At 45.3% G+C, this 15942-nt stretch overlaps 1 protein-coding gene across 1 annotated transcript in view; it reads left to right on the forward strand.

Annotated features, from left to right (window-relative positions):
* Window positions 1-15942, forward strand: part of IL5RA (interleukin 5 receptor subunit alpha) — a 34074-nt gene that overhangs the window by 7285 nt on the left and 10847 nt on the right. Inside the window, exons 4-8 of the mRNA XM_068559143.1 lie at window positions 1165-1303; window positions 1996-2149; window positions 2224-2411; window positions 4499-4644; window positions 7959-8097. Coding sequence (XP_068415244.1) covers window positions 1165-1303; window positions 1996-2149; window positions 2224-2411; window positions 4499-4644; window positions 7959-8097 — 766 coding nt within the window. The remainder of the gene's footprint in view (window positions 1-1164; window positions 1304-1995; window positions 2150-2223; window positions 2412-4498; window positions 4645-7958; window positions 8098-15942) is intronic.

A 15942-nucleotide genomic window follows, 5' to 3' on the forward strand; every position in this document is an offset into this window, starting at 1 on the left:
CTGAGAACTAGTGCCACACCTGCATTAAACAGCAGCTCGGAACATTTCAACTTTGGGACAATTCTTCCACTTAAAAATCAAGTTTAGTAACTTCTGAGGTACAATGGTTCAGATATTGGTTTTATACAATTTCCTCTAAAATAGCCAAAAGAACAGAAGAGAAAAGCCGAATAAAAGAGGAGGAGGGCAGGGTACCTAATCGCAGAGGCCAAGTTCGAATCCCAGTTCGGCCACTTCCTGACTTTAGAATCGTGGACCAGTCACTTAACCTCTCAGAGCCCCAACTTCACTGCAGACATACATTAAAGCACCAGGTCCCTAGTAGATGCTCAATAAAATTAAACAAATTAAATTCCAGTCAATATGGAATTCTAGAGAATTTTCTGTCAAAAGTTACCTCTGGTGAGGAGACTGGAACTAGAGGTGGTGGTCAAAGGAAACTGGAGCCTTCATTGTAACATTTTGTTTGTTTTTATAAGAAGCATTTATTCAGGTATCCTTGAAGAATTAATTTTTATATTTTTATTATGTATTTTTAAAACATGTACACATCTCGAACTGGGTAATTTATTTATTCATTTTTTTGTTTGTTTTTTTAAAAGAATTCTTTTTAAATTTATTTATTTATTTATTTATTTTTGGCCATGTTGGGTCTTCGTTTCTGTGCGAGGGCTTTCTCTAGTTGCAGCAAGCGGGGGCCACTCTTCATCGCGGTGCACGGGCCTCTCACTGTCGCGGCCTCTCTTGTTGCCGAGCACAGGCTCCAGACGCGCAGGCTCAGTAGCTGTGGCTCACGGGCCTAGTTGCTCCGCGGCATTTGGGATCTTCCCAGGCCAGGGCTCGAACCCGTGTCCCCTGCATTGGCAGGCAGATTCTCAACCACTGCGCCACCAGGGAAGCCCTATTTATTCATTTTTAAAACCACTTTATTTTGATATAACTGACCTGTAAAAAGCTGCACCTATTTAATGTCTACAACTTGATGAGTTTAGGGATAAGGACATAACCTTGAAACAGTGGGTTTAATTTTTTCTAGCAAAACGATTTCATTGCATTCTGTTTACGTGCCATTTTAAAAGTGGAAGAAAACGCCTAGTTGATTAAAATAGTTCTCTCAGGGCCACTTCCCCTTTGCATATCGTGACCTGTGGGTCTTATTTTTAGTACGAAACCAGGAACACTGAGAGCAGACGCATAACCATCCTTCATAAAGGCTTCTCAGCAAGTGTGCAGACGGTCCCGTGGAACGACCGCTCCCTCCAGCCAAGCAGCTGGGTTTCCGCGGAGCTTAAAGCCCCACCAGGTAAGGCAGGCCGCTAAGAGCCCAGTTTTATATTTCAAGCTTTGTAAACACAGGGAAGTCAGAAAACAAACACACCTCAGTTTTCTCTTCTTTTGTTAGTCACCAGTTCCTGCCCGGTGTTCTCTTACCTCATCAACACCCTCACCAAGACCATGATCACTTCTCAGTGTCATGACCAAGCCAACTGTGTCTGGCACGTCCCTGCCAGCACTGCGGATATTTCTCACTCCCCAGCTCAAAAGACAGAGGGTCATAAACAAAATCTGGGCCAATCAGGTCTCTCATAATTGGGTTCCAGGACATCTTTCCAACCACTCCCTACGTGATTCCTCCGCTTCTCAGATGGATTTCCAGGCATGACCCCTACACACCGGCACAGTCCTGCCTCGGAGTCCTCGCTTTCCTGGGCTCACCTGACTGCTTTTCTGAATCCTTCCTATACTTCATAGCCCAAATCAAATCGTACCTGCTCTGTGAAGCCCTTTTTGATGTTCCCCAATCACCACCCTTTCTAAAGAAACAAGCAGAAGCTGTCATGGCAATGTCTTGTTCTTTTTTTTTTTTTTTTTTTTTAATTTTTATTGGAGGATAGTTAATTTACGCTGTTGTGTTACTTTCCGGTGTACAACAAAGTGAATGAGTTATACATATACATATATCCACTCTTTTAAAAAATCTTTTTGACCATCTAGGGTCTCCTGGAACCTCAATTGTGAATTTAACTTGCACGACGAACACCAAGGCAAATAATTACACACACTTACGGCCGTACCAAGTTTCTCTTCACTGCACCTGGCTTGTTGGCAAGGGTGCCCCTGAGGACACGCAGTATTTTCTCTACTATAGGTTAGTATCTGTTTTCACTTTCGCGAGTGGGTTGTTTCCTCCAGCCTTAAAAACTTATGAGTGTTCCAATTCAGGTATGGCTCTTGGACTGAAGAATGCCAAGAATACAGCAAAGACACCTTGCAGAGGAATATCGCCTGCTGGTTTCCCAGGACTTTTATCAATAGCAAAGGGCGCGACTCGCTTGCAGTGTATGTTAACGGCTCAAGCGAGGAAGCTGCGATCAAGCCTTTCGATGAGCTCTTTGCCCTTCATGCCATTGGTAAGATGGGCTTGACTCAAAGCCAAAATAACCGAATCGCAGAATCTCAGCACTGGGAGGGGTTATAAGGATCACCTTGTTTAGCTACTTGTCTGATGCTAAGTGACCATCTGCCCGCTGCTTAAGAACCACAGGGTCAAGGTTTCTCAGCCTCCGCGCTCCTGATACATTTGGCGAAAGAACTCTGTGTGGGGGCTATCCTGTGCCTTACCAGGTGTTCAGTAGCAGCCCTGGTCTCCACCTACGAGATGCCAGTAGCACCTCCTCCCCCCCAAGTTGTGACAATAACAACGTCCCCTAGGGGATAAAATCTCCCCTCATTGAGGATCACCGCTCCAGGGAAAGTAAACTCACTGCTGAAAGAACCCCATATCATCTCTCAGCAGCTCTGGATGCTTTGGTAACATTTCTGCCCATGGGTCCTGTGATGGGCTGGTGCCACCCCCAAACAGGTCTGATTCTTTTCCCCACAAGATGGTCCCTCAGCTATCCAAAGGCAGCCAGGTTTCCCATCCTGAGATCTCTCTTCCCTGGGCTACCAGCCCCCAATTTCTCATGCATTCCTCTTATGATCCTCTACCCTTCTGGACTTTCTCCTCTGGGTGTTCTTGAGTTAGAGTGTCCCCCTTACCATGTGATTCTCAGATCTAAGCATATTATTTAAGCTTTCACTTGCTCAGTTCTCAAAACTAGAGACCTTCTCCTTCATCCGAGATACTTGTATTAATGCAGCTCACCAGGAGCCTCTCACATAACATTTCTGGTTCTGAACGTTCAAGGTTTCAGTGGTGGCCTGCTTATTAGCGTGGGCTGTGGAGCCAGGCTGCCTGGACTTGGATCCTGGCTCCTCCACTGACTTGCTGAGTGACCTTAGACAAGCTGGTCACTTCTCTGGGCCTCAGTCTTTTTATCTGAAATATGGGGAGAAATCAATACTTCCTACAAGGTCTTTGTGACAATTAAGTATGTTAATAATTATAAAGTGCTTAGAAGAGTGCCTGGCCTAAGTATCCAATAAATACGCAAAATGTTATTATTCAAAGGACATGGTTTGGCATGTGACATCTATATCTGTTTCTATGTTTCTATCATCTGTATGTGTATCAAACGGAGTATAACTTTGTTTAAAGAATCACAGCACTTGCTAAAGAGGTTATATAATTCTCTTCAATAGAGTATTACTTAGATGACCTAAAAATATCACTTTCATGAAAACAGGTAATAAAAAATGCTGAGGGGGACCTGAGAAACAATGATATTAAGATGCCAGTGGACACAGCCTGGGACAGACCATGGGCATTTTCTTGTGTGCTATTCATTTTATTGAGACCAATTTCTCAGATTACTAAAAGAAATAAATGCTCTTTTGATGAAAAATTTTTTGGCTTAGGGGATGGTAGGCTCTGGAGCCAGTGGGCCCCATTCTTAGCTCGTCCCTATGACTCAGCAACTGTGAGATCTAAGACACATAACTTAAGACAAGGCCACTCACTTAGAAATAATTTCTATCCACATCAAGTGGCCATAAAACAATCATGTGAGATCTCAGGGGGAAGAACTGTGGAGTTATATGTAAAGACAAGTTTAGCCCAATCCGTTCTTCTTCTGTAAGAGAAAACTAAATCCTCACAACAAACCAAAACAAGATACACAAAACAAAATGAAATAAAAACTGAGGCCCAGAAAGAGGAAATAATCAGTCCAGCCACACACCTGCTTCGTAGAGCAGGGCTTCGTGGAGGCTCCAGGGCATTTTCTCTCCAGGATCAGGTTTACCCTCAGATCGGTCCAACCCCAGAAGTAAAAATGGATGGTGGGCTGGGTCTTGCAGTAAGCTGAAGGAAAAGGCATTTAACCATTCGATGCCGTATGAAGTAGGAATCCTTGAGGTTTACGGGAGAGATCTCTCCTTTAGCACCACAAGACGGGAGTCAGATGTGAGCCGCTGGAGTCCTGTGGCTTGCAGATTCGTTGATTAAATCCTGGTGTACAGTACTCGAGAAGACGTAGCTTAGAGATGCCTTGAGAAATGTGGGTGGATTAAATTTATCAACCGTGATCACCGACCTCTCGGTTCTTTAACCTAGATCGAGTAAATCCTCCAGCAAAAGTCACAGCAGAGATTGAAGGAACCTGTCTCTCTATCCAATGGGAGAAACCAGTTTCTGCTTTTCCGGTCCATTGCTTTGATTACGAAGTGAAAATTTACAACACAAGGAAGGGGTATTTTCAGGTAATGCTTCAGCTCATTCTGATATTTGATGATAGATTTCTTTTAGAGACATTTAAAAAATTATTGTCAGTGACTGCGCTGGTTACACCTCGGAATTAACAAAGTCAAAGGTAATCTAATCTACATCTATCTGGGTTTTATGAAAATAAATCAAACCTTACTGCCTTTTTGTCTTGAAAGGATCTATTACTTTTGGTTGAAAATAATGCAACAGATCAGGTAAAAGTTCATTAGCACTACTGCTGGTGAAATGGTGCAGCTGCTACGGAAAGCAGTACAGGGATTTCTCAAAAATTAAAAGTAGAATTATCATATGACCCAAGCTTTCTACTTGTGGGTACATATCCAAACGAATTGAAAGCAGGGTCTCAAAGATCTTTGTCCATCCGTGTTCATAGCAACATTATTCACAGTAGCCAGAAGAAGGAAGCAACCCAAGTGTCCATCGACAGAGGAATGGATAAACAAAATGTGGTCTATCCATACAATGCAATATTGTTAGCCTTAAAAAGAAAGACAATCCTGACATGTACTGTATCATGGATGGACCTTGAGAACATTATGCTAAGTGAAATAAGCCAGTCACTAAAAGACAAATATTGTATGAATCCACTTATATGAGGTACCTAGAGCAGTCAAATTCATCAGGACAATGGTGGGACAATGGTGCTTTGGGGGGCTGGGGTGAGGGGGGAATGGGGAGTTTTTAACGAGTAGTTTCAGTTTTGCAAGATGAAAAGAGTGCTGGAGATGGGCTGCACAATGTGAATGTACTTTACTACTGAACCATGCACTTAAAAATGGTTAAGATAGTAACTATTGTGTTATGTGCATTTTACCTCAACTTAAAAAAAAACCCTGCCTCCTTAGCCCTAATGGACAAAAAGTTCAAGGGGAAAGGAACTGAATTAAAGTCAATATTTATTGAGCATCAACTATGCATTATGCTTTATTATCCTCACAGTTACTCTATTATGTAACGATCATTTTCATTTTACAGGAAAGTGAGGCACTGAGAGATTAAGTAAGTTGCCCAAAGTCACAAAGCAAGAATACAATAGAAGTCAGGATTCAAACTTCTGCCTTACAAATTCAATTCAATTCAATTCAATTCAATTCAATTCGGGTTAATAAATATTTACGAGCCGGCTTCTCTGTGGGATATACAGAGATAAATAGGTACTGTTTCTGCTATCAAGGGGCCTGGTCTACTGGATGCACTCACTCAGCCTCAGAGCTGCCTGACCATCGTAAATGTCAACGTGGATACAAAGGAGGGAGTGGACAAAGCAAGCTGCCAGGGCCTCCACCCAGGGGAGGGGAATTGAACGGAATCTTGAAGGATGAATAGAAACTTGCCTAGTGGGAGAAGCAGAGAAGGACTTTTTTTAGCCAGCACTTCCCCATGTATTTAAGCTCACATGGTGAAAGACTGGCTTTCTTTTTTAAATTTCTAATCCACCCTACATTGGTACTTCTGTAAAATACAATAAAAATGATTTGCTAGAAAAATCGCATATAGCCAAAGACAAGCCCAGTGATCCTGGGCTTGGACGCCATGACAATGCCAGGTTGCTATGAAAGCTCCCAAATTGTTGTCTCCGTTTCTGTATTTATCTTCTCAAGGATCAGCAATAAACAGCTCCTGACTCACACCAGTCCTCCAACCACCCTTGGAGTGGCAGGGGTTCTAGGCAGAAGGAGCAACTCCACAGCATGAGTGAGCATGGTTCCTTCAGCCAAGTGGCAGTAATTTAGTCAGCCTGGACGTAAGGCCAACGTTGGAATCATAACTCTAGCTCTTACACTGGGACTTCTCCCAGAATGACTCTACGATTTTGTTTATAAAAAGAAATGGTTTCTCTTTTTAAAACCATGGTCATAGGCAATGGAAACCACTAAAGTGTTTAGCTTGATAGAAAAATGTGAACACATCTGCAGAATTGCAGAATTATTTTGGTAGCAGCATGAAAACTGGGTATGGATGGAGAGGGGACATGTGCACATAGAATACCAGTTTCACGGCTACTGCAACGGTCCAAGCAAAAAATGATGAGACCTAAAATGGCAGTGGTTTTGGGGCAGGGACGAAGAAAGGAGAAACACATTCAGGAGTATGTAAGACACGGGAGGCCAGGGACACATCTCGGGTTTGGGGTATTAGCTGCATGGTGGGGACACTGACCAGTAGAGAGAATATAGAAGGGTTTGTGAGAAAACAGCCTCATTTCAACACTAGACAATGTTAGCCTGTGTTGCCTATGGCAAACTGGCATTTACTGAGTGCTTATTATTAGGTTGAACTGCCCAAAATGGCTGTTTTTGCAGGTCAAAAATGGGTTGTTGAATATTATCAGTTTTCATATGATTCAACCCAATATATCTTTAAACTTGGGCTTTACAAAGTTAATTCCATTTAATTCAATAATCCATTAGGTGGTATGGTTCCTATTTTACAGATGAGAAAACTGAGGCTCAGAGAGGTCAAGGAAATTGCCCTGCAGTTAGTTGGAGGTAGACCTGGGATTCAAACCCCCTTCTTCCTAGATTCAAGGTCCTTGCTCTTTCTGCTTCCTTATGCCCCCTCCACCCCTGTCTCCTTGCCTCCTGGCTTGGGGTGAGACATTGTATCAGGGATCAGCGAACTTTCAATGTAAAAGGCCAGAGAGTAGGTATTTTAGGCTTTGCCGATCATACCGTTTTTGTCACAATTACTCAGCTCTGCCATCAATACAAGCAAACAGGTGTAATTTCTGTGTTTGTGGACACTGAAATGTCAATTTCATGTACTTTTCATGAGTCACAAAATATTATTCTTTTTATATTTTTCAAACACTGAAAAATATATAAGTCATTCTTAGCTTGCAGTCCTTAAAAAAACAGGTAGCAGGCCAGATTGGCCATAAACTGTAGTTTGCTGGATCCTGTTGAATATGACGGAAGCCATGCGATATCGTTAGTTAGGTGATTAGAGAACATCCAGGAACAAGATGAGGGAGGTTATGCATTCTGCTATGTGCCACTCCAGTCTTTCACTCTGGAAATATCAGTTGGACCCGGATGGATCATCTAGATCTTACAATTGCCTGTTTTATTTATTTTGCTTACTACATAGCTTTCCCCCGAAGGGTGACTGCCAACACCTCCATAGTGAAGCGGTCTACAATAAACTAATCGACGTGAGTCTTAACTGATTTTAAATGGGTCACTGAATACTGAGTCACATTACTTACATACGACCTCCCATCCTGATGATTGGCATAATTTAAATTGCGTGTCCAGGGATTCTTACAATGCTATTTTTTCCCATTTAGACAGAAAAAATGACGACCAATACATTCATCTCCATAATTGATGGTATTTCTGAGTATTCCATTCAAGTGAGAGCAGCAGTGAGCTCTGCGTGCAGAGCGGGGGGGCCCTCCAGTGAGTGGAGTCAGCCTATTTATGTGGGTGAGTATCTCGTGTTTATTTTAAAGCAAGTGACCTTACTTGTGGTTATAACAGACCCTCCTGGAAAGTGTACACCTTCACTTGTGAGTCTTGAAATGCTTTCACGTCCCTACTAAGCCTCATCCTCTGGCAGTCTGCTGCCTTTTCGACCAGAGGTGGATTTACCATGAGGCCAATGAAGCTCCAGTGTTCAAGCTTCTCACTAGTAAGAGCCCTTCCAAAGTCTGGTACTGTTTTTTTGTTTTTTTTTTTCCAGATTATCTGGTTCTACTTCTATTCAGTTTTTCCAAATTAAATTTTTTTGTTCTGAAATAACTGTAGATTCATATGCAGTCATAAGGAATAATGTCAAGAGAAGTTTCTCTCAAGAGTAACTTCTTGCAAAACTGTAATATAATATGGCAACCAAAAAGGTGGCATTGCTACAACCCACTGATCTTATTCAGATTTCATCGATTTCATATCTACTCATTTGTGTATTAGTTCTATGCAATTTTATCCCATGTGCAGGTTCATGTATAGGTCACCACAAGGGTCCTTCCTTTTGCCCTTTTTTAAGCACTTGCATTTCTCTCTCCTCTCCTCCATTCCTAACCCCTGTCGACTACTAATCTGGTCTCCATTTCTATAATTTTCCTATACCTAATTTTGAATTTATACTTTTGTCTCATTTCATAAAGAAGATTCCAAAACTGAATAAGCTCAGGGCCCACAAAGTCTGGATCCAGCCCTGGGCCTTCAGCATAACAGACCTAGAGGATCCAAAGGACTGGGCATCACCTGGGCTCCGGCACTGGTTCTGCAGCCGTTTTTACTTATGATTAAACTGACTAGCTTACTTGGCAAATAATATGATCATTGTATGTGTCTGTGGGATTGGAGAAGGGTGATGATGGTGGCTCTGAATGAAAGGGCAAATTTCCATTCTCCCTTTATGTCAGGGAGACATATGTTTATGTTATGGCAATTCCCTAACCTGGAGAGGTGGCGTTGCACCATGATGCTAGAACATGCACACCCTCTGTTTGTTATTATCTGCGTATCTTGGCCAGTTACAAAAACAACTAGTGTGTCTCATGTATGGGCCACAGACATGCAGCCTGGGGATGCAGACCTATGTGGCTAAGTGCTGCATAAGAGCTACAAGGACACAAAGAGGGGGGAAGAATTCTGGAGTCTTCCATAGAAAGCTCAGGTTTAATGCCAGCCTTAGCACGTACTGACTACATACCCTTGAACAAACCACTTCTCTCTGCCCATCCGTGGATTCCCAGGACTAAGGAGATAATCAATATCCACCTCTCCTGTCTCACAGGTTATTGTGAAATACAAACGACAGCACATAACATTTATTGCTGACTATCCTCCAAGCCCTGTGCTAAGTGCTTCACATGCACTAGCTTCACTAATCCTATCCACCAAACTGTTCTGCAGATGAGAAAACAGGTTTCGAAAGTTTAGACAGTTTGCTTAACTCTGCATGGCCAGTAAGTGGCAGAGAAGGAATTCAAACCCAAGTTGACTGACGCCAGCACCAGAGACCTTAGCTCTATGGCATGGGGGCCGGGACGTTGCAAGCTGCAAAGAGCTAAACAAATTAAAGATGTATTTAAGGGATCCTGGTAGCTAACTTTGTGGTTATGGTTGGTCAAGCACGTGATTATCACTCTCCCTCATCCTACGAGGTAGTTAACGCTCCACTGAAGGGTGTACCTAAGGAGAGATTTCTTGTGGCATATGCTAGGATTTTCTATCATTTCATTCATTCACTTAGGCTAATGGGTGTCTCTGCAGGACATTCCTGGGCAGTGACCCATGGGCCCATGTGGATGTAAGTCAGCCCAGATGCATAGCAGGCAGATTTCCAAGGGAGATTGGGAAAGACAAGGAAAGACCCGAGAAATGGAGCTGGGTTCTGAGCCTGCAAGGGGACTGGCCTTACTGAGTCGCTGAGTTTCCAAAGGGGAAAGAAGCCCCTAGAGCTGTGTGACACGACCAGCACAGCCTTATGGCACGGCCGCCATATCACCCCACTGGAACTCAGAGGACCAGCATGAGCCTTGCTGGGAGAGGGAACCGAAAGGACAAAAGGAACTGAGAACCGGCCAATTGCACCTACTTCATGTTTCTGCCAAAGCCAGACTTTCCCCCTCCCCCCTGCATCCTGCCCAGGTCCAGGCCCCAACCTGACGAAACAGACCCACCGCACACAGGCACCCCTTCCACACCGCTTTATCTGCACAGACGAAATCCACTCTACGCCCCGAGAGGGGGACCAGCAGAAGAAACGTGAATCCGTCGCAGGGAATTTTCAACAAGGCTATGAATTTCTTCAAATGCCTGCGGTAGAAGCTTAATTTTCATGACCCGCATTTGGTGGATTTTTTTTTTTTAATGCTTTGTTATTCCCCAAAGGCCCAAAACTCATTGGCCCCCAATTGTTGATATTTCTGAGTGTCTTCCCAACATCACTGCGCATACAGTTTCAGAGTTTTTTTTTTTACTTCTTTTTTAAAAATTCTGTTTGAGGACCTCAAACTAACTTGGAGACCAAGGTGGGAAGTTCTGACCAAGGAGCCAGTTCTGATTTTTTAGTGTTTGGGTTTTGAATTCTCATCAGTGTTGTCTGTTGAGAGTTTAGAACTTAGAGAGCGGAAGAAAGCGAGAGAGAAATCAGGAGATCTAGGTTTTGGTCGTGGCTCTGCCAGTGTCTAGCTCTTTGACTGATGTTAGAGATGCGGAGATAATATTTCATGAGCCCAGTAATCGGAGACTGCTTTGACAGCTGTGTTGAGAGGGAATCTCAGGGTACATTCAGGTCATCCGAAGGTGTGGTCGTCTGTTGTCACCCCTGCAGGGGTCAGGGTGGTGACCAGCGTGGCAGGGTTTGGCTGCCCCCGACCTCGTCAGTCGCCTCTAACCCCTCTGGGTCTCAGTCTCCTCACCTGTAACATGTGAGTCTCCTCACTTGTAAGTTCTTCCCTACTCTGCCTTTCATGTTCTCTTACCCCCATCAACCACCGACAAAAGTGCTGAGAGAGAGATCGTGACCTGTGCTGAGAGTTTATTTTAAGCCTGTTTTTAATTTATTTTTCACTCTCCACTTTAGAGCTGGCGCCCCATGATTATTTTCTAAATAACAGCTTCCTAGCTCGGAACCGGGCTCATTATCGTTTGCTCTCAGGTGTGCCTCACTGCCAGCATCCACGGCAAATCCCATTTCATTTGCTGCCAGCCTGGTCGTGAAGATGAGCTGATTCATATTACCATGCACCTTATAAATCCATCCTTTCTGGAAGTGACTTCCCTGCTCACTTTAGGATCACTAGTGAATTTAATCAATGCAGGCTCTCTACTGTCATCAGGATGATTAATAAACATCACAGGAAGCCCGGGCTCCTCTGGGACATTCCACATGGCTCTTCCTTACCCGGCGAGGATGCAGCAATAATAATGCTCTGCCTGCAGCCTACCAGGCAGTGTTTCCGCTCCATTCATTTCCTCTAGACATCCTTCCTCCACTCCTACCTTGTCTTAAAAATGGCACCCTGGAGCCCTCCCCTTCCACTTTCACACCAAGGCCCGACTCACATATCACCTCTTTGTTAGAGATTATTAAGTCCACCTCCTTTATTTGAGGGAAACGGAGGCCCAGAGATATTAAATAATTCAGTATTTATCAAACAGCCAAGAAGTGGCTATTAATGGATAATATTCTCAAATAGGTGACATATGAGTCAAGTAGCGAATTGGAAGAGATTCAATTTACTAATTAACCCATCATCACCCAGGGTTATTGAATCAAGAGAGAGACACCAGACGACTAAGTTTTGACTGATGAAAAGGGAGGGCGGAGGAGACAGGACTGCTGTCCTGCTCCGGTGGGCAAGGTCCCTGGACAGTCAAGAGGCACAGGGGCAGCCGTCAGGGGTCCAGCCAGCCACAGTGGGCTCTTCACCTGCCCTGAAACTCTGCCCTCCTGTGCTGGGATTTCCAGAACATGGAATACTTCTTTTTTTTTTTTTTCCTCAGATGGAAGGAGCAGTTTCATCTTATCAGCCCTCGTTATCAGCTGCCCTTCCTCAGCTGGTTTCTCTGCCTTATCTGAAGGGCGAACTTTCCACTTTTCACACTTCTTCCTCCTTTTGCAACTTTCGTAACTTCCGGACTCTTCTGTTCCCTTATTATCTGGGCCATCTCCTGTTTACCAAAACCTGGTGTCTCCTGAGTGGTTTCTGGTCTGAGTGAAGATATTCCTTTTCTCAAGTCCATCATCTTCTCTTCTCTCTCCCCTCCCAGAAGCTCAAGTATCATGCAGGAAACAAGCAATAATGAAAACAAAGTTTCCGACAATAACGCCCTTCCCCGTGGAAAAGAGCGTTACACACGTGTCCACCCAGCCGTGCTGCCGGTCAGGCTCAGTGGCTCTGAGTCCTGCATATCAGTGACGGGTCTTCCCCCCCAGCACAGGCCCTGCCCCTCAAACAAACCACTGGGTTTTGCCCTGACTTCACTGAAGTCCGTATCTGAAGGCCAGGATCTATTCGATGATGGTACCAGGTACCAATTAAAATGTATTTACCAAAAAAAAACCACATTGCTTTAGGCTTGAGATGTGTAGCACTTACACCCTGGGGAGTAGGGGAAAGTTCACCGCATTTCTCAGATGGCTCAGCTGTGCGGTCAAGGTCAACACGGGTGGAGGCTTCCTTTCGGGGCATCTTCCTCGAGACCTGTTACTCACAGGAAATCCTGGCCGTGGCTTTCTGTCACAGTTTGTTTGCGTGTGTGTGTGTGTGTTTAGGGTGGGGGGAGCCTTAGCGTCACATCACACATTCTAGAATCGGTAAGGTCTTCATGAAAAGAGTTGGAAGCAGAAAATCAGGGAGGGAAGTAAGAACTGGGGCTGGGATGGAAGCAAGGTTCCCACAGGGAAACTCTGGTGCCTTTTTCCTCGGACGTGACATTCATGGGCTGTGAATGAGTGAGGAAACCCGGCACACCGGCCCCAGGGCACGTGGAATCAAAACCTGGAGGGCTTGGTGTCACCTTCAAGATCCTCCAGCCCACCTCCTACATTTTACACCTTGCCGGCTCCACCCTCAGACTCCGTGCCTGTGCTCTTTTTCTTTTCCTTTCGTCACCATCTTTCTTTTCACATCCTCACACTGTCGTGAAACAGGGAGAAAACCAGGAAGGAGAAAGGTGAAGGGGAGACACTGCAGAGGGCTCAGATCCACTTTCCCTGGGTCTTCCAAATGAATTTTGCAAGTTCAAAAGCTTTTGTGAAGAAATGGCGGGCTTCTGGATCATTAGTGACAAAAACTGATTGAGGAACAAAAAGCTGACCCAGTCAGGAACTTGAAAAACCCACCTGGCTTCCCTGAGGGTGATATAACATGTGACGATGCTGGGTTTTCTTTGTAAATGGGGGGTTTCGGGTTGGTAAATGTGGTGGCCGCTTTGATCCACTGTTTCCTTTTCCCCAGGCTCCTGTGGTTTCCAGCCTGGTAGCCCCACGCCTGGCAGCCCTACCGCTTACTCATTCCCAACAGGGGGAGCAGGGCCGCCTCAGCCCCGTGGCCTGAGGGCCAGCAGGGAGCTTTCAACTTCTGTCCCCAAATGTCAGGAGCAGGGAGCTCCCCTGTGCTTTCAGGCCCGGCCGCCTGGAGGTGTGGTGTCCACACCAGACTTCCACGCGTGACCTCTGCCTCGAGACAGCCCCGCCAGATGATGGGAGGAAGGTCGGACTCCCCTCTTGGGGCAGGCACTGTGCTTGGCGTGTTCACCTACGTTATTTTATGTATCTTCACAAACACAGGATTTTCCTAATTTACAGATGAGCAAAGAGACGCAGAGGGGTTAAGGAGCTACCCCAAGTGACAGAGCTAGGAAGTGATGAACCCAGACCTAGAACACAGCCACAGGACTGGGTCCACGCCGTGCTCTTTCTGTGATGCTTTGTCACCCCTTGGGTGACAGTGCCAGCCAGGGAGACAGAGGCAGGAGGATTGGCTGTGGAGACTGGCGGCAGTGAAAGGGTTGCCTTGCCAGCTCATGAGCTGGTCAGCCTCCATGGAGCCCAAGCAATGGGGACACTTGCATTGACCTCTTCAGGCTACTCTAGTCTAAATATCCCCTTAGGAGTTGTCCATGGCGTTCATTTTAATACAAACCTCCTTGAGGGTGAGGACCATCATGCTTTATGCCCTTTCCTACTCCCTAGTATCTTGAATATTTGGTGTTTTCTTTCCCTCCAGGCCTGAGCTTATGACTCTGCCTTCTGAGGATTCTGAAAGGGCTCCAATCTTAGTCTGGCTTTGATGATTTAGGGAAATTATCTTGATGCCTTACTGCTGACACGATGTGTTTAATCATAATCACAGTTTTAATAACATTCATTGAACACCTACTATGAACTAGCACCGGGCCAATCACTTTACAGGAATAACTCAGCCAGTTCTTATCCCCGTTGAACAAAGCAGGTGATGGAAGCTCCTGAGGGCTCCCTGCTCAGGGTCACCTCTGTTGTAAGTGGCAGAACCAGGATGAAAGCGCTTCACCCCTGTTTCTTACTTCTATGTGAAGACTGCAGCCTCTGCAGCTTTCAGTTGCTTTAGCAGGTTGGTAGGACAGGGCCAGGAAACCCCTTACAGGGAAGAAAGTTCTGGGTTGCCTAGGGCCCCAGAAGGCACACACCTCTTGGTGCTGTGTGCAGAAGTCTGCAAAGAAGAAGATGGCAAAGAGGAGTTCTCTATTTAGCTTCATCAGGTCGTGTCCTACTGGGGACAAATGCAGACCAACAGTACGGCACTGATCCCTCTAGGGAATCCTGAGCGCGTGAAGGTACACCTACACACCCCCCCCCCCCATCCCAAGCATCTCCATGTCCTTTCCATGTTTTGGGTCATTGAGCCCAACTTCCCCAGATGAACACAGAACACGTTTTGTGCATTTTGCTCTGGACCCTGGACTACCTATGTTCGGTCCACTGAGGCTGCATTTGCCGACCCCTCTCTTTCACTCTCCCGAAATCAGGTAAAGGGATTTTTTTCCCCTAAAAAAAACCTCCCACAATCCACTTGACAGCTGCCTTACAAAGCTCACCCCCCCCCCCCAAAGGGCTTGCTTATGATTTCTGCTTGCATTGTGAGCCTGTGACCAGCTTGGCGGGTCCCTTCACAGACGATGCCGCGGCCTCCCCCTCTAATGAAAGACAAGTGCAGGAGGCTTTGTAGACTGATGCACCTGCATCCTCTCAGTTATCCAGCCCTGTCAGTGCCCTCAGAACTCCTCCCAGCGCCTGCTGGTTTAACAGAGTAGGGCTGCTTCACTGGAAGAGCCCCATCAATTTACTAATGAGCTCTTTTCCTGCAGAACCTACTGTTGAGTCTGAAATTAGATTCAAATGCAATATGGAATCCCTAAAAGTCGTACTTGTATGAACAGCTTAAGGGCGGAACAAGCCTCCAAACCAAATTGACCTCCTAAGAGTTATTAGTCTGAACTACCAAGATCATACAATTCTAGAACAAGTGGGGCTGCAGCACCAGGAGGAAAATGATTTGACAAAGCTCTGAGGGAAGCCAGAGGCGGAGCTGCGACTAGGTCCAGGGCCTGATTCTCTTTAACCACCATGCTATTCGTCCCCCTCTGTCCCTTTCCCACCATACACTCCCAGGACGTACAGCACAAGCAGAATGGTCATTAGTTGGCTAATTCTCAAGGTTAAATGGTCGAGACGTCAGAAACTGAGGAAGCCAAGGTCACCAAGAAAACAGACAGCTGAGCTCCCAAATGCTCCAAGTTGTCAATATTGGGAGAACATCCTAGAAGGAGGTGCAG

Source organism: Eschrichtius robustus, chromosome 12 (assembly GCF_028021215.1).
Source record: "Eschrichtius robustus isolate mEscRob2 chromosome 12, mEscRob2.pri, whole genome shotgun sequence".
NCBI classification, from domain to species: Eukaryota; Metazoa; Chordata; class Mammalia; order Artiodactyla; family Eschrichtiidae; genus Eschrichtius; species Eschrichtius robustus.